The 21,422-nt window shown below is 60.8% G+C and overlaps 2 protein-coding genes across 2 annotated transcripts; both read left to right on the forward strand.

Moving 5' to 3' along the window:
* The first annotated feature begins 4,146 nt into the window (after nt 1–4,146).
* Nucleotides 4,147–8,623, forward strand: ZBTB45 (zinc finger and BTB domain containing 45). Its single transcript, XM_069000353.1, has 2 exons — nt 4,147–5,143; nt 7,374–8,623. The coding sequence occupies exons 1-2, from the start codon at nt 4,198–4,200 to the stop codon at nt 7,733–7,735; spliced, it is 1,308 nt and encodes a 435-aa protein (XP_068856454.1). The 5' UTR covers nt 4,147–4,197; the 3' UTR covers nt 7,736–8,623.
* A 1,427-nt stretch (nt 8,624–10,050) lies between these two features.
* Nucleotides 10,051–21,030, forward strand: TRIM28 (tripartite motif containing 28). The gene is given in 19 exon segments (XM_069000349.1): nt 10,051–10,265; nt 10,930–11,039; nt 11,112–11,244; nt 14,495–14,624; nt 15,737–15,853; nt 15,927–16,041; nt 16,121–16,267; nt 17,069–17,183; nt 17,520–17,623; nt 17,701–17,826; nt 17,828–17,870; nt 17,948–17,987; nt 18,278–18,337; nt 18,747–19,080; nt 19,415–19,692; nt 20,254–20,350; nt 20,424–20,498; nt 20,578–20,712; nt 20,791–21,030. Coding segments are annotated over 19 exon segments (2,505 nt in total). The 5' UTR covers nt 10,051–10,057; the 3' UTR covers nt 20,929–21,030.
* Nucleotides 21,031–21,422: the final 392 nt, after the last annotated feature.

Here is a 21,422-nt window from a genome sequence, read left to right on the forward strand (position 1 = left end):
AGGGGACATGGGTGTCCCTGGACAGCCTGGAATTCAGGTGTCACCCCCACCCAAGGGGACACAGTTGTCCCAGAGCACCCCAAAATTCTGTTGTTGCCCTCACCTGAGGGGACACAGGTGTCCTAGGGCACCCGGAATTTGGGTGTCACCGCTGTTCTCGCCCAGGGGACAGGTGTCCCAGGGCACAGTGGAATTAGGGTGTCACCCCTGCCTGAAGGCATGCAGGTTTTGGGACACCAACCCAGGGCCCCCAGAATTCGGGAGCCACCCAAGGGAGGGATGTTGGGCTAGTGGGAACCACAGTGATGTCATCTGTGATGTCACCTGTGACTTCTTGGTACCGGCTGTGATGGGGGCAGGGCATGGGACCAGCGGTGACGTCACAGTGCTGCATGTGACGTCACGGTGGGGATGGCACTTGGTGATGTCACGTGAGTGACTGACCCCCTGTGTGAGCTGGGGTTGGATGGGACAGAGGGGACAGCGGCTGTACCCAGGGGGGCCATGGAGTTGTACAAGGGGTCATTGCTGGGGTCACCTGTACAGTGGGGTCAACATGGAGAGACACAGAGTTACACTGGTCAACATGGGTCAGGTCAACACTGGTCAACACAGAGAGACACAGAGTTACACTGGTCAACATGGGTCAGGTCAACATCCATCACCATGGAGACACTGGTCCACATGCCTCAACATGGCTCAACACAGGTCAACACGGGTCAACATGGGTCAACATGGGTCAGGTCAACATCGATCACCATGGAGAGATAAGGAGTGACACTGATCCACATGGCTCAGCATGGGTCAACATGGGTCAACATGGGTCAGGTCAACATTGGTCAACACAGAGAGAGATGGAATGACAGCGGTCAGCATGGGTCAGCATGGGTCAGGTCAACAACAATCAACATGGAGAGAACATGGAGTGACATAGGTCAACACAGGTCAGCCTGGAGAGACACGGAGTGACACGGGTCAACGTGGCTCAGCATGGGTCAAGCCAACATAAGACAACGGGGATCGATGTGGATCACCGTGAGTCAGCATGGGTCAACACTGGTCAACAGAGGTCAACAAGGAGAGACATGGAGTGACATGGGGCAACACTGGTCCACATGGGACAGCAGGGATCAACAAGGGCCAGCATGGATCAACATGGGTTAACACAGGTCACCATGGGTCAACACTGCCCAACAGCCTGGACCAGCAGAGGTCAGCATGGGTCAACACAGGTTAATCCATGGTGATGTGGGTCAAATCAGCTCAACAGGAACATGGCCACCATGGATCAACATGGATCAGTGTGGGTCAGCACAGGGATCAATGTGGGTCAACATGGATCAATGTGGGTCAACATGGATCACTGTGGGTCAACTCATGGATCAACATGGATCAATGTGGGTCAGCACAGGGATCAACATGGATCAATGTGGGTCAACTCAGGGATCAATGTGGGTCAACTCATGGATCAACGTGGATCAATGTGGGTCATCTCATGGATCAATACGGATCAATGTGGGTCAACACGAATCAGTGTGGGTCAACTCATGGATCAACATGGATCAGTTTGGATCAGCATGGATCAATGTGGGTCAACTCATGGATCAACATGGATCAATGTGGGTCAATGTGGGTCAACATGGATCAGTGTGGGTCAGCACAGGGATCAGCATGGATCAATGTGTCAGCATGGATCAGTATGGATTGATGTAGGTCAGCACAGGAATCAACATGCATCAGTGTGGGTCAACAGATGGATCAATATGGATTGATGTGGGTCAATGTGGGTCAACATGCATCAGTGTGGGTCAACAGATGGATCAATATGGATTGATGTGGGTCAACGTGGGTCAACTCATGGATCAACATGGATCAATGTGAGTCAACACATCCCAACAAACGTGGGTCAGTATGGAATGACACAGGTCCACACAGAGGAACAGAAGTCAACATGGAATGACACTGGTCAGCACAGGCCAACACAGCTCAAACCCCGCAGTTCCCCAGATCAACACTGAACCGTCCGACGTGAGTCAACACGGAGTGGCACGGATCAACCTACATGGACAAAGGTCGGTCTATGTGGGTCAAAATGGAGCAGAGCAGAGTGACAGGGGCCAACATGGATCAACATGGATCCACAGGAGTCAACAGGAATCAGTGTGGGTCAACACGGATCAACACGGATCAACACGGATCAACACGGATTGACGTGGACCAAGAGGAGTCAACACGGGTCAACATGGACCAACATGGACCATCGTGGGCCAACACAGCTCAAGGAACGTGGGGGAGCACAGACTAACACCGGCCAACAGGGGCCAGTTTGACCCTATGGGGTCTATATGGATCCCTGGGGGGTCTGTAGGGGATGCCGGCTCTACAGGGATCTCTGAAGGGTCTATAGGGGATCCCTGGGCGGTACATTTGGATCGCTGAGGGGGTCTATAGGGGATCCCAGCCCTACAGGATCCATGCCTATGGAATCTATAGGGAGTCCAGACCTTACAGGCATCCCTGTAGACATTGACGGGAGGTCTCCAACCCCACTGAGGTCCCCATGGGGGTCCCTGTGGGGGGTCTGTAAGGGTCCTATATAGCTCTATTGGAATCCCCATGGGGGTCCCTATAAGGCTCTCCAGATATTTTTGGTGTCCTCAGGGGGATCTGCAGGGGATCCAGGCCCTATGGGGATCCCCTGGGGGACATGTGGGGGGCTCCAGGCCCCATGGGTGTCCCTGGGAGGGTCTTTAGGGGTCTCCAGCTCTGTTGGGGCCCCCCTGTGGGTCTATAGGGGTCTGTAGGGGGAGGTCCCTATGAGGGTCTGTAGGGTGGTCCTGCTCCATAGGGGTCCCTGTGGGGGTCTATAGGGGTCTCTAGCCTTATTGAGGTCTCTGTGGGGGTCGCCAAACAGTCCTGACTCTGCAGGTCCCAATGGGGGTTTATAGGGGTCTGCAGCCCTATTGGGGTCTGTAGTGCAGGCCCCATAAGGGTCTGTAGGAGTCTTGAGACCTCTTGGAGTCCCTACTGTGGGGGTCTATGGGGCCACTGGGGTCCCTAGGAGGATCCTGCTCCCGGGGGTCCCTATGGATGAGCCATAAGGAACCGCGACCCTGCGGAATCCCCCGCCCGCCAGGGGGAGATATCCGCCCCGCGGCCGCTCCTCGCCGTCTCTATGGCAGGGAGGGGGGCGCGCTGGGGGCGCGCTGCGCCACTCTCTATGGTTCACAGTCGCTTTCCGGTCCGGTTTGGCGGAAGTGACGTCAGAGAGCGGCGGCGGGAGCAGGAGCGAGGTGTGGGGGAGGGGCCGGGGGGTCCCGGGGTTTGGGGGTGGGAGGGAAAGGGTCGGGTCGGGAGATCCCGAGAGGTCCAGGAAGGGGGAGGAATTGGGTTGGGTGGTTCCGGCTGTCGTGACAGGTCGGGAACATCCCGCTCGGTGTCCCTAGGCCCCCCGTGATGTCATCGGCGCTGTCCACGGCGCGCGGTGACGTCACACGCGGTGTCCCCAGTCTCCGCCCGTGTCCCCATCAATGTCCCCACGCCCTGATGACGTCACAGGGGCTGTCCCCCGCCCCCGGTGACACCCCGTGGAACGTCCCCAACCCCGGCTCTGTTTCCCCAGGTACCGCCAGCCTCGCCGCCGTCCCGGTGTCCCCACCGGCCTCGTGTCCCCGTGTCCCGCCAATCCCAGCGTTCCCGCCATCCCGGTGTCCCTGCTGTCCCTGTCGTCCCAGTGTGCCTGTTGTTCCCGCTATCCCTGTGTCCCCACTGTCCCCACTGTCCCCGTGTCCACACTGTCCCTGTGTCCCCATTGTCCCTGCTACCCCCACCATCTCCGGCCATTCCCGTGTCCCAGCTGTCACTGCCATCTCCGTGTCCCCGTGTCCCTCCATCCCCACCATCCCAGTGTCCCTCTATCCTCACTATCCCAGTGTCCCTCCATCCCCACCATCCCCGTGTCCCTCTATCCCCACTATCCCAGTGTCCCTCCATCCCCACCATCCCTGTGTCCCTCTCTCCACCATCCCCGTGTCCCTCTATCCCCGTGTCCCCACCATCCCCGTGTCCCCACCATCCCCGTGTCCCCTCTATCCCCACCATCCCCGTGTCCCCTCCATCCCCACCATCCCCGTGTCCCCTCCATCCCCACCATCCCCCTGTCCCCTCTCTCCCCACCATCCCCGTGTCCCCGCGGCCATGCCGGAGGCCGTGCACTACATCCACCTGCAGAACTTCAGCCGCTCCCTGCTGGAGACGCTCAACGGGCAGCGCGTGGCCGGGCAGTTCTGCGACGTCACCGTGCGGATCCGCGAGGCCTCGCTGCGCGCCCACCGCTGCGTCCTGGCCGCCGGCAGCCCCTTCTTCCACGACAAGCTGCTGCTGGGCCACTCGGCCATCGAGGTGCCGCCCGTGGTGCCCTCGGCGGCCGTGCGCCAGCTCGTGGAGTTCCTGTACAGCGGCAGCCTCGTGGTGGCCCAGTCGGAGGCGCTGCACATCCTCACGGCCGCCTCGGTGCTGCAGATCAAGACGGTCATCGACGAGTGCACCCAGATCATCTCGCAGAGCCGCGGCCCCGCCGTGCTGCCCCCGCCCCACAAGGTGCCAGGGCCACCGCTGGTGTCACCCCCAGGGCCACCTCCGGAGCTCGAGAGCCTCTCGGAGCCGGTGCCGAGCGGCCACAGCCGCAAACAGCGGCAGCCGCTGCGCCTGGCGCCGGCACTCAAGGAGGAGCAGGAGGAGTTGGAGGAGGAGGAGGCAGAGGATGAAGGGGGGGCCCAGGAAGGTGTTGTCCCCCCAGGTGTGGCCCCCCCACCCTTCCCTGCCCCAGACCCCCCGTTTTTTGGAGCCCCCGAGGTTTTCCCCGACGCTTTTCTGCCGCCCTGGCCCAGCGACGACGGCGGCGGCGCCTTTGGGCCGGAGCGTGGCCGGGAGGCGCTGGGGGGGGACAGCTTCGGGTTTGGGCCCCCCCCGCCTTTGCCACCGCCCTACGAGGTGGGTGTGGAGGGGGGGACTGTCCCCACGGCCCCCCCAGTGCCCCCGGCCGGGCCCCCCCGCGGCCCCCAGCCCCCCTACCAGTGCGGCCACTGCCAGAAGAGCTTCAGCTCCCGCAAGAACTACACCAAGCACATGTTCATCCACTCAGGTGAGCAGGAGGGCTCACGGGGGCCGTGATGGGGAGGGCAGGGCAGGGGTTGTGGTGACACACGTGGATCTCGTGTTGACTCGTGCTGGTGTCCTGCGCCGATCCATGATGACCTGGATCAGTCCCTTCTTGTCGTGTCAATGCGTGTCACTCTCTTGAGCCCCATTGACCCATGTTGGCATGTGCTGATCAATGTTGACCCATGTTGGCTTGTACTGACCAGGGCTGGCCTGTGCTGACCCACGTTGGCCTGTCCTCACCACTGTTGACCCACGTTGGCCTGTCCTCACCACTGTTGACCCACGTTGGCCTGTACTGACCTGTGCTGGCTATACTGACTCACGTTGGCCTGTACTGACCAATGTTGACGCACTTTGGCCTGAACAGACCCATGTTGGCCTGTACGAACCCACACGGGCCTGTGCCCATGTTGGATTGTTCCAACCCATGTTGGCTTGTACTGACCCATGTTGGACTGTTCCAACCCATGTTGGCCTGTGCTGACCCATGTTGGCCTGTGCTGACCCATGTTGGACTGTTCCAACCCATGTTGGACTGTTCCAACCCATGCTGGTCTGTGCTGACCCATGTTGGACTGTTCCAACCCATGTTGGCCTGTGCTGACCCATGTTGGACTGTTCCAACCCATGTTGGCCTGTGCTGACCCATGTTGGACTGTTCCAACCCATGTTGACCTGTGCTGACCCATGTTGGACTGTTCCAACCCATGCTGGTCTGTGCTGACCCATGTTGGACTGTACAGACGCATACTGGCCTCTGCTGGAGGCTTCACTGGACCGATGGTGACCCACGTTCACCCCTGTTGATCCACATTGACCCTTGTTGATCCATTTTGACTGACATCTCTTCATGTTTGATCCATTTTGGCCCACGCAGACCTGGGTGGATCCATGATGTCCCGGGTCACTCTGTGCCGACCCACTGCTCACCTGTGTTCACCCACATTGACCCATGTTGGTCCATGGTGCTCCATGTTGACCCATCTTGGTTTGTTGACCCATGGTGACCCTCCCCAATACGCGTTGTTCCCTTTTGATCCATGTTGATCCATTAACTCTCATCACTCCATGTTAATCCATGCTGACCCCAGTCAACTTGTGTTGCTCCATGTTGACCTACGATGATCCATGGTGGCCCATATCAACCCATGGTGACTTACACTGATCGATCCACGTTGACACATGTTGATCCATGTTGATCTGTGTTGGCCCATATTGACCTGTACTGATCCATGTTGGCCTGTACTGATCCATGTTGACCCATCTTGATCCATGTTTGCCCATATCAATCCCCGTTGACCTGTACTGGACCATCTTGACACACGTTGACCCATGTTGGCCCACTTTGATCTATGTTGACCCATGCTGACCCACACTGACCCCTGTTGACCTGTTCCAATCCATGTTGACCCCTGGTGACCCACATGGACCTGTATCAATCCATGCTGACCTGTATCAATCCACACTGACCCCTTTTGATCTATGTTGACCTCCGTTGTCAATCTATGTTTGTCCGCGTTATCTATGCTGATCCGTATGGATCCATGTTGATCCACACTGACCCATATTGACTCGTATCGATCCGTGTTGACCTGTATTGATCCGTGTTGACCCACATTGATCCATTTTGGCCCATGTTGACCCATGTTAAGTCGTATCAATCCATGTTGACCCCTTTTGACCCACACTGACCCATGTTGACCCATATTGATCCATGTTGGCCTGTATTGATGTACATTGACCCCTATTGACCCATGCTGACCCACATTGATCCATTTTGACCCATGTTGACCTGTATCAATCCATGTTGACCTGCATCGATCCATGTTGACCCCTTTTGACCCACATTGACCCACGTTAACTCGTATCGAACCACATTGACCCCTTTTGACCCACATTGACCCACGTTAACTTGTATCAATCCACGTTGACCCCTTTTGACCCACACTGACCCGTTGACCCGTATCGATCCACGTTGACCCACATTGACCCACACTGACCTGTACCAATCCATGCTGACCTGTACTCACCCCTGTTGACCCACACTGACCTGTACCAATCCATGCTGACCTGTACTCACCCCTGTTGACCCACACTGACCTGTACCAATCCATGCTGACCTGTACTCACCCCTGTTGACCCACACTGACCTGTATCAATCCACGCTGACCCATACTGACTCCAGTTGCCCCACGTTTGTGCCTCGGCAGGCGAGAAGCCCCACCAGTGCTCCATCTGCTGGCGCTCCTTCTCTCTCCGGGACTACCTGCTCAAGCACATGGTGACCCACACGGGCGTCCGCGCCTTCCAGTGCGGCGTCTGCTGCAAACGCTTCACCCAGAAGAGCTCCCTCAACGTCCACATGCGCACGCACCGCCCCGAGCGCTTCCAGTGCCGCCTCTGCACCAAGGGCTTCTCCCACCGCACCCTCCTGGAGCGCCACGCCGCCGCCTCCCACCCCGTGCCCCCACCGGGGCCGCCACCAGGGCCGCCACCGCCACCACCAGAACCTGGACTGAGCACGTGGCCAGGTCCGGACACTGCGGGTGCCGGCCCCACTCACACAGCATGAGGGGGGGTCCCTGCCCCTCGAAGGGCCTTGAGAGTGGGCCTGGGGGCTCCTCTGTGCCCGTGGGTCTGTTGGAGCATCCGGGGTGAGACCTGGAGGAAGCGGCTGAGATGCTCTCCGTCAGATTTGGGAAGTTGTGGGGACGTTCCCGGTGACAGGAGAAGGGTAACAGAATACCCCCTTTGGAACAGGGACATGCGGAACACCCAGGGCTCTGAGCAGTGCCAGGATCACGGAGCAAATCCTCTGGCAACTGTGCTGAGGCACGTGGGAGTCCAGGAGGAGGCTGGTGATGGCCAACGCGGTGTCACGGAGGGTGAACAGAGCCCGGGAAGTTCGGTGGCTCTTTGGGATGCCCATGGTGGGGGGTGACGACATCATGGACCTGCTGCCACCCCCAGAACATCCTGGAACTGAGCTGGGCACAGGGATTGGACAGGTGGACCACGCCGTGAGTCCAGAGGAGGCCACGGAGATGCTCAGAGGGCTGGACAGAGTTGAGGTGGCCCACATGGAGAAGGGAACAATCCTGGGACACCTCAGAGCCCCTTCCAGTGCCTGAAGGAGCTCCAAGAGCTGGAGAGGGACTTTGGACAAGGGCCTGGAGCGCCAGGACATGGGGAGTGGCTTCAGGCTGGAAAAGGGGAGATTGAGGTGGAATTTTGGGGAGAAATTCCTGCCTGTGAGGGTCTGGAATAGCATTCCATAGAAGCTGGGCGTGCCCCATGCCAGGACATGTCTGTGGAAGGTCCCTTCCCCTCAAACCATTCCATGGCTCCGTGACTGTGACCCCATCCCAGCCACGGATGGACACCTGGAGGGACGTGGGGTCCCTCCCCTGGCCCCTCCCCACCACGTGGCTCCTGGCCCCCCAAACTGTGACAATGAACGTGGGGGTTCAATGGCCCTTCTGGTGCTGTTATTGCCATTTTTTACCCTAAAATCTGCCCCCCACTGATGGCCCCCATGATGTGTCCCCTGCTCAACGGTGGCACGTGGCCACCAGCAGGGGCCATGGCAGCTCTTGGCCGGGTCAAGGGACCAAACTCATCCCTGTGGCCACTGGCCATGTCATCCCTGGGTCATTTACACCGGCCGTGGGTGACAGTGGCCACTCCATGTCCCTGTGGCCACCGTGGAGAGGTCACTGCCCACATCATGGGTTGTCCCCAGGTCATTTCCATTGTCTCTGGGTGCCAGTGGCCACCCCACATCCCTGTGTCCACCTCACAGGAATGGCAGTAGCCACAGGCCATGTCAGGGTTCCTTCAGAAATCCCCCTGTGGACCCCGGCAGGGCCCCCTGTGTCGCCAAGGCCACCAGGGCAGCACTGTCCTCTGTCCCCCCTGGGTGCCACCCCGATCCTCAGGGACCCCCAAAGCCCCCAGGGCACAGCTGGGGCCATGGGGGGACACTGGGGACGTGGAGGGGGACAGGAAGGGACTTGGGATGACATGAGGGGACACTGGGGTGGAGGTAGGGGGGACACTGGGGACACCGTCCCGGGGCCACCAGTGCCCAGGACCCCTCAGCCATTGGTCCCAGTGCTGCCCAGGGCCCTCCCAGTAACGCCCCCAGCAGCCACCAGTGTCCTCCGAGCATTCTCAGCCATCCTCCGTGCTCTCCCAGTAACTCCCAGTGTCCCCAGTAATCCCTTTGCTATACTCCCCAGTGCTCCCAGTTCAACCCTGCAGCTCTCCCAGTCCCTTCTTAGTGCGCCCGTCCCTCCCCAGTTCTGCTGCCCAGCACTCCCAGTCCCTCTTCAGTGCTCCCAATAACCTCCAGTGATCCCAGTAATCCCCTGTGCCTCCCCTGAGCTCCCAGTGACCCACAGTGATGGCAGTGACCTGCAGTGATCCCAGTAATTCCCAGTAATCCCCAGTAATCCCATCAATCCCCCGTGACCCCAGTAACTCCCAGAATTCCCAGACCCTCCCCCCTCCTGCTCCCTATTGGTTTGTCCAGCTGTCGATCAGGACCGTGGCCCCGCCTGCCTGCGGAACGCCGGTGCCGATTGGCCGGTCCATCCAAGATGTCCCCGCCTTCCTCGGGCTCTTCGGCCGCTGATTGGTTCCTCTCCGGGCGCTGTGCGCGCTGATTGGTCCGTTTCCACTCACGTGCAGTAGGCGTCTTCCCGCCCTTTCTATCCCTGCTCCCCCTCTCCCATTGCTGCCGAGCGCTGTCAATCTTCGCTACTCCCCGCCCTCCAGCCCTTCTATTGGTTTTCCGCGCTGTCAATCGTGCGCAGCGGGCGATGATTGGCTGTGCGCCTGGGCGGGGGCGGGAGGAGGAGGCCGTGCGGCGTTTGAGTGGGACGGGGCAGCCATGTCGGTGCCGCTGCCGGTGGCGGTCGGGAACGGCCCCGGGGCGGCGGGAGCGGAGCCGCCGGAGCCCCTGGAGCTGCTGGAGCTCTGCGGCGCCTGCCGGGAGCGGCTCAGCCCCCAGCGGGAACCGCGGTTGCTGCCTTGCCTGCACTCCGTGTGCCGGGGCTGCCTCGGGGCCGCGCCGGGAGCCGCCGGCAGCGACGGGCAGGGTGAGGAGGAGGCGTGAAATGGGAGCGCTGGTGGTTACTGGGGACACTGAGGACCACTGGGAGTTACCGGGATCACTGGAGCTTACTGGGATCACTGGGGCTTACTGGGGATTACTGGGAGCTCAGAGAGCACTGGGGAGGCGCTTGGGTTTACTGGGATCACTGGTAGTCTCTGGGATTGCTGGGGTTTGTTGGGAATGCTGGGGGTTACTGGCATCTCTGGGTTATGGAGGACACTGAGCGTTCCTGGGAGCTCAGGGAGCACTGAGGAGGCACTTGGAATTATTGGGATCCCTGGGAGTTACCGGGTTGCTGCAGGAATTACTGGGAGCTCTGTGGGGAGGGGAGGACCCCAGTATCCAACCTGGGGGACACTGTGACCCCATTTGGCAGGTGTCCCACCCCAGGGAACACTCTGACCCCACCGTGGGAGTGTCCTGTCCTGGGGGACACTCTGACCCCATTGGTGACTCCTTGTCACCATCCTCTCCCTCTTTGGGAAGGGGACAGGGACCTCTCTGGTGGCATCAGTGGTCGTGGTGGCCCTGGGGCTCCGTTTTGGAGGTCCCCAGCCCCCACCCCACTAATGAGCCAGCATTTGGTGACAAATGGAGGTGACAGAGGAGGGTATGGGGTGACTGTGTCCTCTTTCTGTCCCCCCCAGTGTTTGACTGCCCCGTGTGCCAGCAGCAGTGTCCCCTCGGTGACATCATGGAGAACTTCTTCCTGCAGGACAGCGGGGCTGGGCCAGCCCTCGGCCAGGGCAGCAGGCAGGTAGTGCCTCGTTAGTGCTAATTAGCGCTGACTGGGGGGAGGGCGGTCCCCCAGCGTGTCCCTTGTCCCCAGAGCTGCACCAGCTGCGAGGACAACGCAGCGGCCACCAGCTTCTGCCTGGAGTGCGCGGAGCCGCTGTGTGAGACCTGCGTGGAGGCCCATCAGAGGGTCAGGTACACCCGGGACCACACCGTGCGGGCCTTGGGTGAGTCCCTGGCACCTCCCTGGCACCTGCCTGTCCCTGTTCCCATCACTGTGTGACACCTACGTGCAGGCCCGGCCCGTCAGAGGGTCAGGTACACCCGGCCCTTGGTGAGTCAGTGGCACCTCTCTGTCACTGTCCATGGCCCCAGTCCCATCCTTCTCGCCCTCTGTGGCTGGTCAGTCTGTCTGTCACCTCCTGTCCCTGTCCTTGTGACTCCAGTCCCTGTCACTGTCCCTGTCACCCCCTGTCCTGCCCTTAACAAATCGCTGACTCCATCAGTGGATCCATCCTGGTGTCATTCCAGGTGCCAGTCCCAGTGCCATTCCCAGTACCACCCCAGTGCCTCTCCTGTGTTCTCTCAGTGCCATCCTGGTGCCATTCCCAGTCCTATCCCAGTTCTATTCCAATGCCATTTCTGGTGCCTTCCCACCACCATTCCCCGTGCCGTTCATGGTCCCAATCCCAGTTCCATTCCCGGTGCCATCCCAGCACCATTCCCGGCCTTGTCCCAGTTCCATCCCAGTACCATTCCTGGTGGCATTCAGGGTCCTATTCTGGTTCCATCTCGGTGCTGTTCTGAGTCTATCCCAACACCATTCCCAGTGCTATCCCAGGGCTGTTCTTGGTGCCATCCCCAGTGCCATTCCAGCGCCATTCCCAGCCTATTCCCACCCCAGTCCCAGTGCCATCCCAGCCCCGTTCCCAGTACCATTCCTGGTCCTATCTCAGTTCCATCCTGGTCCTGTTCCCATTCCCATTCCCAGCTATTCCCACCCCATTCCCATTCCCAGTGCTGTTCCTGGTCCTATCTCAGTTCCATCCCGGTGCCATTCCCAGTCCCATTCCTACCCCGTTCCCAGCTCCATTCCTGGTGCCATCCCAGCACCATTCCCATTCCCAGTGCCATTCCTGGTCCTGTCTCACTTCCATCCCATTGCCATTCCCGATCCCATTCCCAGTACCATTCCTAGCCTATTCCACTCCATTCCCATTCCCAGTCCTATCTCAGTTGCAGCCCGGTCCCCTTCCCACCCCGTTCCCAGCTCCATTCCTGGTGTCATCCCAGCAGCATTCCCACCCCATTCCCGGTGTCACCCCTTTCCCATTCCCGCTCCTATCTCAGTTCCATCCTGGTGCCATTCCCATTCCCACCCCATTCCCATTCCTATCTAAGTTCCATCCTGGTGCCATTCCTGGTCCCATTCCCACCCCATTCCCAGCTCCATTCCTGGTGCCATCCCAGCACCATCCCCATTCCTGGTGTCACCCCATTCCCACTCCTATCTTAGTCCCATTCCTGTCCCATCCCCGTTCCCGTCCCCATTCCCACCCCGTTCCCATTCCCGCTCCTATCTCAGTTCCATCCCAGTCCCGTCCCCATTCCTGGTGTCACCCCATTCCCATTCCCGCTCCTATCTCAGCTCCATCCCAGTGCCGTTTCCGGTGTCACCCCATTCCCATTCCTGCTCCTATCTCAGCTCCATCCCAGTGCCGTTTCCGGTGTCACCCCATTCCCATTCCTGCTCCTATCTCAGCTCCATCCCAGTGCCGTTTCCGGTGTCACCCCATTCCCATTCCTGCTCCTATCTCAGCTCCATCCCGATCCCATCCTCATGCCCAGTGCCACTCTATTCCCATTCCTGCTCCTATCTCAGTTCCACCCCAGTCCCATCCCCATTCCTGGTGTCACCCCATTCCCATTCCTGCTCCTAATTCAGTTCCATCCCAGTGCCATTCCCGATGCCACTCTATTCCCATTCCCACTCCTATCTCTGTTCCATCCTGGTCCCATTCCCGTTCCCACCCCATTCCCAGCTCCATTCCTGGTGCCATCCCAGCACTATTCCCAGTGTCACCCCATTCCCACTCCTATCTCAGTTCCATCCCAGCACCATCCCCATTCCCGGTGTCACCTCATTCCCGCTCCTGTCTCAGTTCCCTCCCGGTGCCATTCCCGGTCCCATTCCCACCCCATTCCCAGCTCCATTCCTGGTGCCATCCCAGCACCATCCCCATTCCTGGTGTCACCCCATTCCCATTCCCGCTTCTATCTCAGTCCCATCCTGGCCCCATCCCCATTCCCACCCCATTCCCATTCCCGCTCCTATCTCAGTTCCATCCCAGTCCCATCCCCATTCCCATTCCCACCCCATTCCCGCTCCTATCTCAGCTCCATCCCAGTGCCATTCCCGTTCCCAGTGTCACCCCATTCCCATTTCCGCTCCTATCTCAGTTCCATCCCGGTCCCATTCCCATTCGTGGTGTCACCCCATTCTCATTCCCGCTCCTATCTCAGTTCCATCCTGGTGCCATTCCTGGTCCCATTCCCAGCTCCATTCCTGGTGCCATCCCAGCACCATCTCCATTCCCGGTGTCACCCAATTCCCATTCCTGCTCCTATCTCAGTCCCGCCCCGGTCCCATCCCCATTCCCGCCCCGTTCCCATTCCCGCTTCTATCTCAGTTCCATGCCGGTCCCATCCCCATTCCCGGTGTCACCCCATTCCCATTCCCGCTCCTATCTCAGTTCCATCCTGGTGCCATTCCCGGTCCCATTCCCACCCCATTCCCAGCTCCATTCCTGGTGCCATCCCAGCACCATCCCCGTTCCCAGTGTCACCCCATTCCCATTCCCACTCCTATCTCAGTCCCATCCCGGTCCCATCCCCATTCCCACCCCATTCCCATTCCTGCTCCTATCTCAGTCCCACCCCAGTCCCATCCCCATTCCCACCCCGTTCCCATTCCCGCTTCTATCTCAGTTCCACCCCGGTCCCATCCCCATTCCTGGTGTCACCCCATTCCCATTCCCGCTCCTATCTCAGTTCCATCCCGGTCCCATTCACACCCCGTTCCCATTCCCGTTCCTATCTCAGTTCCACCCCGGTCCCATCCCCATTCCCGGTGTCACCCCATTCCCATTCCCACTCTTATCTCAGTTCCATCCCAGTGCCATTCCCATTCCCACCCCATTCCCAGCTCCATTCCTGGTGCCATCCCAGCACCATCCCCATTCCCAGCGTCACCCCATTCCCACTCCTATCTCAGTCCCATCCCGGTGCCACCCCCATTCCCATTCCCGCTCCTATCTCAGTTCCATCCTGGTCCCATTCACACCCCATTCCCATTCTCGCTCCTATCTCAGTTCCATCCTGGTCCCATTCACACCCCGTTCCCATTCCTGCTCTTATCTCAGTCCCATCCCAGTCCCATTCCCATTCCCGTTCCCACCGGTTCCGGTCTCTCCGCAGGCGGGGCGGTGCCGCGGGCTGGGGCCGCGCTGTGCCCGGCGCACCCTGCGGAGCCGCTGGAGCTGTTCTGCAGCACGTGTGACACCCTCACGTGCCGGGACTGTCACCTGGGCACCCACCGCGACCACCAGTGAGTCCCGCCCCCCTCATTTGCATGCCTAATTAGCGCCGCAATCACCCAGCCCTGGAAAAGGAGGAATCGGTTTGATGAGTGAAAGGGCACCTGCTCAGCAAGGCCACCCTTAAAAGTGGCTGTAATTAATTGATTAAGCTGATTAGTTACTGAAAAACACCTGGAGTGGGCCTGCAGGTTAATTACTCTCGTTAATTAATTACTGATTTTATAAACAGAACTCCTTAGTTGGGTGGGTACTGAAGGGTTGAGAAAGGTGAGAATTAATTAGCAGAGGGAGTGTTTGAGTGGCTCGAGCTGGAGAGACCTAATTAATGACTAATCAACTAATTATGTTATTGGTTGTTTAAATTTGTTTTTTAATCAATTAGTTGGGCTTTGTTTATGATTTTGCCAAGATTTGCTGTTTTTTAAATTTTTTTAATTGGTTTTGCTCTCAGACTGGTCAAACTTCTGGGGGAATCAATAACTAATTTGATTACTTATCTAAGTATGTATCTAATTAGCTTGCTTACCTTATTAATTAGCTTACTTACTTGATTGTTAATGGTGTCAGAAGCATTTTTGTTAGATAAGATCTAATTACATAAGGTAATTAGGGATTAAATGACTGAGTGGTACCTGGAGCATCTCCTTAATTAAAAACCCTTAATCCACTAACCAAGTTAATTAGCTAACTGATGCCTAATGAAGATTAATTAGCTTATTAAAGGTTAATGAGCTAATAAGATTATTTCTTCTTTTTTCTCCCACCTTTTCCCATCCCCTTTCCCCCCCTTTTTCTGCCCCCCTTTCCTTCCCCTTTTCCCCCTCCTTTTTCCTCCTTCCCCCTCCTTTTCTCCCCGCTTTTTGTCCTCCCTTCACTGCCCCTTCACCTCCTTCCCTCCCCCTTTTCCCCCCTTGTCCCCCTTTTTCCCTCCTTTTCTCCCCCTCTTTCCTTTCCCCCGCTTTTCCCTCTTCTTCTTTTCTCCCCCTTTTTGTCCTCCCTTTCCTGCCCCATTCCCCTCTTTCCTCCCCATCTTTCCCCCCCATCTTTCCCCCCCATCTTTCCCCTGTCCCCCTTTTCTCCTTTCCCCCTCCCTTTTCCCCCATTTTCCCCCATTTTCCAGGTCTCAGTTCCTGGAGGACGCGGTGCGGGAGCAGCGCTCGGTGCTGGCGGCGCTGGTGCAGCGCCTGGGGGACAAACACACGGTGCTGCAGCGCTCCACCAAGGAGCTGCGTGGCTTGTGGGTGTCCCCCGTGTCCCCCTCCCCGTCCCCTCGCGTGCCCCGCATCCCCCTGACCCCCCGTTCCCGGCAGCATCCGGCGGGTGACGGACGTGCAGAAGCGGGTGCAGGTGGAGGTGAAGATGGCCATCCTGCAGATCATGAAGGAGCTCAACAAGCGCGGCAAGGTGCTGGTCAGCGACGCCCAGGTGAGCCCGGGGCCGTCCCCAGCTCGTCCCCGCGTGGCCCGGCCCGGTGACAGCGGTGTCCCCTCCCTGTGCCTGGCAGCGGGTGACCGAGGGGCAGCAGGAGAAGCTGGAGCGGCAGCACCGGGCCATGAGCAAAGTGCAGCGGCAGCAGGAGCACGTCCTGCGCTTCGCGGCGCGCGCCCTCGGCAGCCCCCACAGCACCGCCCTGCTGCTCTCCAGGAGGCTGGTGAGGGGCTGAACCCCCCCCAAAAACCCCCCAGATTCCTCTCAGAATCTCTCCTCCACCTCCCCCAAACAGCTCCTGGGGCAGGGGGTGGCACCTGGGGACAGTTGTGCCCCTTGTCACCGGGACACTGCACTCTCAGAGCAAAGCCACCCCCAGGCAGTGCAGAGCAGCTGGTGAGGAGCCAAACCCCCTCAGAGCCCCCTGGAGCCCCCCAGATTCCCCTCAGAGCCCCCCAGACCAGCACATCGGGCTGGGACTCCCGGGGTGGCACTTGGTGACAGCTGTGTCCCCCTGTGCCTGGGACTCTGTGCCCCTGGAGTGAAGCCACCCCCAGGATGTGCCACCTCTCACCTGGGCTCAGGTGTCTCCTGTGTCTCCTGTTTTGGGGCTCAGGGGGTCACAGGACAGTTCCCAAGGGATGGTTTGTCCCCAGATGTCCCCCCTGTCTCCTGTTTTGGGGCTCAGGGGGTTACAGGACAGTACCCAAGGGACAGTTTGTCCCCAGGGTGCCCTGTGTCCCCTGCTGCCACCCCACTGGTGGTGTCCCCAGGGTGCTGGGCGGGTCATCCTTGGCACTTCCCCTCACAGGTGCCACCAGGGTGCCACATCCCCTCCCTCTGCGTCCTGCAGTCCCTCTCACTGTGGTCCCACACGTCCCCCTGGGTGTCCCTGTGCTGTGACAACGTCCCTGGGGTGCTCTCCCCTGTCCCCTCGCTGTCCCCATGCTGTGCCACCCCCCAGGCAGTGTCCCCTGTGTCCTCCCAAGGTCCTCACATGCTGCTGTCCCCCCCCCTTTCCCAGATCCACTCACAGCTGCTCCGGGCGCTACGGGTCATCGTGGAGCCCGTGGAGCCCCAGGGGGACATGAAATTCCAGTGGGACCTGCACGCCTGGACCAAGAGCGCCGAGAGCTTTGGTGAGGGGACACCGAGGGACAGGGGACACCGGGGAGCAGGGCACAGGGGGACGAGGGACGGGAGGGAGCAGGACGTGGGGTGACAAAGGACAGGAGGGAAGAGGATGGGGGTGACAAGGGACAGGGGGTGCCAGGTGGGAGGTGACAAATGGCAAGGGGGTCCCAGGTGGGAGGTGACAAGAGGCAAGGAGTACCAGGACATGAGGGGTGACTGGGGGCAGGAGGTCTCAGGGTGGGGGGTGACTGGGGTCAGGATGTCCCAGGGTGGGGGGTGACAAGGCACAAGGGGTGTCAGGGGACCCCAGGGCCACTTTTGACACCCCTCCTCCCCCACAGGCACCATCATTTCGGAGCATCCCCTCCCCCCCTCGCTGAGCCCCCCGCCCTCGCTGAGCCCTCCCCCTGCTGCCAGCCCCCGGAACCCCTCCCCCGCCTCACAGGTACTTTGGGGGGACATTTTTGGGGGTCCCACCCCCCTGGGAGCTCCCTGGTGATGCCCCCCACCAATGTCCTGCAGGGCCCCCCCCAGGCCACGGTGGTGAGTGGGGGACAGGTGACCCCCGAGCTGCTCCTGCAGGAGCAGGAGCCCCCATGGACCCCTCCCTGCGGGGCCGAGGGGCTGGAATGTCCCCCCCAGCTGTCCCCCCCCCCACCTGGACCCGCAGCTGACCGAGACCCCCGAGCTGGGTGAGTGGGGGGGACACGGGGAGGGGGGACACGAGAGGGGACATGCAGGAAGCCCCTGACGTGGTGTTTGTCACCAGCCACCAGCCCCCCTGAAAACGCCATCACTGGAGTGAGGAGGTGAGTGGGGGGGTTCCTGTCCCTTGTCACCCCCCTCCCACCCCCTGGGACCCCCTGTCCTTTGTCACTCCTTGTCCTGGGACCCCCTGTCCCTTACGGTCCTTCCCCAGGACCCCCCTCCCTTGTCACACCCCCTGGACCTCCTGTCCTTTGTCACCCCCAACCTGGTCCCTCCTGTCCCTTGTCACCCCTTGTCTTGGCCCCTTGTCACAAGGGTGACATTTGGGGCTTCCTGGAGCCCTCCTGGTTGCCCTGACAACCCCCTCCCCCCCCCCCCCCCGGTTATCCAGGAGGAAACCCGGGAATTCTCCTAGGGAGGAGAAGTTCGTTAAGAAGCTGCTCATTAAGCGGTAATTAGAGGATGGGGGAGGGGAAGATGGACCCCTGGGACCCCTCTGTCCAGGGCCACCTGCGGCCCCTCCCATCCCGTCCCTTCCTAAAGGTTCCTTGTCCAGGATGTCCCTGTTCCTGGGGTCCCTCTGTGCCAGGGGTTGGCCAGAGCAGCCCTGTCTCTCATCCCCGTGTCCCCAGGGCTCCCAGGCCTTGTCACTCTGTCCCTGGGCTGCCCCTGTCCCCAACACTCCTGATTTTTGTCACTCTGTCCCTGAGCTGCCCCTGTCCCCAACACTCCTGATTTTTGTCACTCCGTCCCTGGGCTGCCCCTGTCCCAAAGTGCCCAGGGGGACTCCCAGCGCCCCGAACTCCCAGGAACTGTCCCCTGTTGGGCTGGGGGGCTCTGACCCGCCCCTGTCCCCCCAGGAGGGGCCCCCCCGGGGCCCAGGGCAGCCCCCTGCTCCCGAAGGTGCCGCGGGTGAGCCTGGAGCGCCTGGAACTGGACCTGGAGCTGGACCCGGCCCAGCCGCCCGTGTTCCGCATCTTCCCGGGGCCCTCGGCTGAGGAGTTCAGCGTCATCGTCATCGAGCAGGGGACGCCGGGGACGGCAGGGACAGCAGGGACGGCGGGGACTGTGGGGACGGCAGGGACAGCGGGGACAGCGGGGATAGCGGGGACAGCGCAGCCACACGGAGCCCTCCGTGTCAAGGTGAGCGACCCCCGGCTCCGTCCAGTGTCCACTGTCCCCCTCCCCACCCAGGTGAGCGTCCCCCGTGTCCCCCTCCAGGTTCCCCTGTCCCACTCCCATCCACGTGAGTGTTCCATGTCCCCTTCCCTGTCAAGGTAAGGGTCTCCCCTGTTCCCCTCCACTGTCCCCTGTCCCCCTCCACTGTTCCGTGTCCCCTTCCCCATCCAGGCCAGCATCACCAGTGCCCCTCCCCCTCCCCTGTGTCCCCATCCAGGTGAGCATCCCATGTTCTCCTCCCCTGTCAAGGTGAGAGTCCCCCCCTCCCCCTCTGGTGTCCCACGTTCCCCTCCCCGTCCCCGTGTCCCCTGCCTGTGTCCCCTCTCCCTCACCGCGTCCCCCCGCGCAGGAGGAGCAGCAGGAATCGCCCATCGGGGACACCGGGGACACCAAACCCGTGGGGCTGCTCCCCCCTCCCCTGGGGGAGCTGGGCCCTGCCGCAGGGTCCTCCCCGGGCCCGGGGCTTCCGGTGGTCCCGGCGGTCCCAGGGATGCCGGTGATCCCAGAAATGTTGGGGGTCTCGTGCTGCCGCGTGTGCGGCCAGGCGGGGGCCGTGGTGATGTGCGACCGCTGCCAGCGCTGCTTCCACCTGCACTGCCACCTGCCCGCCCTGCAGGACGTGCCCAGGTACGGGATCCACCGGGATCCACTGGGATCTGCTGCCCCTCAGCGCCTCCCGGGGTCTGGGATCCACTGCCCCATGTCACCTCCCCGAGTCCCCAGTGTCCCTGGGACTCACAGCCACTTGTCACCTCCCTGGGAGCCGGGATCTGCTGGGATCCACTGCCCCTTGTCACCTCTGGATCTCCCCGTGTCCCTGGGTTCTGCTGTCTTTTGTCACCTCTCTGGGTCCCCCCATGTCTGTGGGATCCCTTGGGATCCACTGCCCCATGCCACCTCCCTGTGGATCAGCTGTGACCTGTTTGACCCTGGGCTCTCTGGCTCTGATCCCTCTGGGAATCCCCCTGCTGACCCCAAATAGGGGACCTTCTGTCCCTGATCCCTCTGGGAATCCCCCTGCTGACCCCAAATGTGGGATCTCCTGTCCCTGATCCCTCTGGGAATCTCCCCACTGACCCCAAACCTCATGGGATCCACCCTCCCTGCCCCCCACACCCCTCCCTCGATCCCAGACCCCTGGGAGTGTCCGGGCACCGATCCCATGGGATCCCATTCCCGATCCCGCAGCCCCGAGTGGACGTGTTTGCTGTGCCAGGAGCTGCCCCCACCCAGCCTGGACGTGGAGCAGGGACCCCCCCACAAAATGAGCCCCCTGGACCAGCAGGTGAGTGCAGGGTGGTCCTGGAGGATCCGGCAGCTCCCGCTGGGATCTCAGGATCCCGCTCCTGCTCCCGCAGAAGTGCGAGTACGTCCTGCTGGAGCTGCTGTGCCACGAGCCCTGCCGGCCCCTCCAGCGCCTCTCCAGCTCCCCGGTGAGCCCAGTGGGATCCAGGGGTGTGGGATCTGCTCCCAGCGGGATCCCTGACCCCAGTCCCGATCCCGATCCCGCAGGACAGCCGGGACGCCATCGACCTGACGCTGATGCGGGCGCGGCTCCAGGAGAAGCTGAGCCCCCACTACCGGAGCCCCGAGGAGTTCGCCCGGGACGGCTGGCGGCTGCTCCGGCAATTCCATCAGCTCACCGAGGTCTGGGAATCCCCTTGGAGGGGCTGGGGGGGTCCTCTGGGAGTCCAGCCCCTCTCAAGTTCCCTGCTTTCCCCTCAGGACAAGGCAGACGTTCAGTCCATCCTGGGGCTCCAGCGCTTCCTCGAGAGCCGCCTCAGCGCCGTCTTCGGAGACCAAAAGTTCTCGCGGCTCCTGGTGGATCCCGAGGAATCCCTGGAGCTGTCCCCAGGATGCTGATGGCCCCTCCTGGGGTGCTGAAACCCCTCCCAGGACCCCAGTTATCCCCCTGGGCTCCTGATTCCCCCCCATGGTTCCGGTTTCCCCCCGGATCTTGCCCCAGAGCCTCCCGGGACCTGGCGATGTCCCTGTCCCCCATTATCCTGGGGTCACTTGGAAAAATAAAGCCCTGGCTTGGCCTCCTGGAGTCTCCCTCATTTCAGCGCTGGATTTGACCTGGATTTCCTGGATTCTCCCTCACTTCGGGGCTGGATTTGACCCAGATCTCCGGGACTCTCCCTTATTTCAGGGCTGGATCGACCCTTGTGCCCCCCCTTTTCCCTTCTCCTTCTGCCCCACCAGTTCCATCCATGCCCCCCCTGAGCGGCTGGAGCTCAACTGGGAGCTGGTGGGGTGGAGCTGGGACGGGCAGCGCTGAGAGGGAAGGGACTGGGCCCAGTATGGCCCCGCGGGAGGGACGGGGAGGGGAAGCTGGTCCCAGTACGCCCCCCGGC

The sequence above is a fragment of the Aphelocoma coerulescens genome, unplaced genomic scaffold, assembly GCF_041296385.1.
Source record: "Aphelocoma coerulescens isolate FSJ_1873_10779 unplaced genomic scaffold, UR_Acoe_1.0 HiC_scaffold_97, whole genome shotgun sequence".
NCBI classification, from domain to species: Eukaryota; Metazoa; Chordata; class Aves; order Passeriformes; family Corvidae; genus Aphelocoma; species Aphelocoma coerulescens.

Coding starts and splice junctions, on each gene's coding strand:
- ZBTB45 (XM_069000353.1), top strand. CDS start 4,198: ATGCCGGAGGCCGTGCACTACATCCACCTGCAGAACTTCAGCCGCTCC. Junction 5,144..7,373: donor GCACATGTTCATCCACTCAG/GTGAGCAGGAGG, acceptor GTGCCTCGGCAG/GCGAGAAGCCCCACCAGTGC.